The following is a 1,518-nucleotide window of genomic DNA, read 5'->3' as shown; positions in this document are numbered from 1 at the left end:
TCTCTCTCTCTCTCTCTCTTACTCTCTCTCTTATACACGCTTACAAATACACAAGCATAAAAATCACACTAAAATATGTACAAGCACAACACACACATAAATACACAAACAAACATTAAAACAAACCAATTAACAAAAGAATAATAACAACAACAACAACAACAACAAACAAACAGACAGACAAACAAATCCATCTTCATTTTGCATCTCTCACACTTGGAATGAAAGCACTTACACACAAAGACACGACCACTTTCTTTTACATCCACTCAACTCTCCCAGTAATAAAAAAAAGCAACAACTAAAAGAACTAAATCTTTTCACTTTCAATCTGTGTGAAAAAAGTTTCGCAGTCTCCCAATTATCTGAGGCTAAGCCGCAGCCGACGACATTTTCATTTCAACAATTTTCATGTTTAAATGCCTGAGGTTATATTTAGCCAAATGTTTCTGTATTTTAGCGTAAGTGCCAATCCTGGACACACGAACAAAGTTGACACATTTTTATTCATCTTTTTTTCGCTGTTTTGTATATCTTATTTTCTGTTTCTGAAATGCAATATTATAGGTTTTTCAGAAGTTAGATGGAAAGGGAGAAGTCAAACGAAAACAGGTTTCAAAACAATGGTACACGTATTTTTAAAAGAAAAGCACGTAAAAAGAGGAGCGAAATAAATACAGGGAAGAGGCGTAAATATTCTATTAAAATTTTTAAAAGCAACAGCAAAGAGTACAATGAGTCTCAGTGTTACTGTCATCGCACTGTCACTCACATTCTCAAGGTCATTATTCTGGTCAATGTTAAAGTCATTATGACTGTCATTGTCATTCGCGCGCTCATATGACCTTAGCAGTTGCGAGCGCCGTAAAACCTTATACTATACATGTCATTGTCATTTTACTGTCAGTGCTATTGTCACTGACATTTGCAACTAATATTCTCACTGCCACTGTCATTGTCCTTGTCACTGCCACTGTCCTTGTCACTAATTATACTCACTGTCATTCTCATTGTCATTCTCATCGCCATTGTATTTCATTCTCTAATTATCAATCTCACTGCCACTGTCACTGTCACTATTACTGTTGCTGTCAATGACATAATCGATCTCACGGATATTTTCACAGTCACCATTCACTGTCATTGTCATTGTCAGTGTCACTGCCACTGTCGTTGTCACTATCACTGTTACTGTCAATGACATAATCGATCTCAGGGACACTGTCATGGTCCCAGTCATGGTCACTGTCATTGTCACTGTCATTGTCACTGTCATTGTCACTGTAGTAATTGTCATTATCACTGTAACTGTCATTGTCATTCTCATTGTCCCTGTCACTGTCAATGACACTGTCATCTTTGCGTCTGTCACAGGACAAATCCCCATGAAAAATGACGACCGTGTGCTAAAAGCACAAAATTTTATTGTTGGTGGCAAGAATGCAGTTATAAATGACTTGCCATACCAGGTTTCCATTCTGGTAAGTAGCAAGAAACTAATAGCTTATGCTATATATA

At 36.8% G+C, this 1,518-nt stretch overlaps 1 protein-coding gene across 1 annotated transcript in view; it reads left to right on the top strand.

Annotated features, from left to right (window-relative positions):
* The window catches only part of LOC101850782 (chymotrypsin-like elastase family member 2A), a 5,930-nt gene that overhangs the window by 1,960 nt on the left and 2,452 nt on the right, over positions 1-1,518 (top strand). The window contains exon 2 of the mRNA XM_013079358.2: positions 1,375-1,481. Coding sequence (XP_012934812.1) covers positions 1,375-1,481 — 107 coding nt within the window. The remainder of the gene's footprint in view (positions 1-1,374; positions 1,482-1,518) is intronic.

This window comes from Aplysia californica, unplaced genomic scaffold (assembly GCF_000002075.1).
Source record: "Aplysia californica isolate F4 #8 unplaced genomic scaffold, AplCal3.0 scaffold00049, whole genome shotgun sequence".
Lineage (NCBI taxonomy): Eukaryota > Metazoa > Mollusca > Gastropoda > Aplysiida > Aplysiidae > Aplysia > Aplysia californica.
The sequence above is the reverse complement of the archived record's forward strand: the minus strand, read 5'-3'. Positions and strand labels throughout refer to the sequence as shown.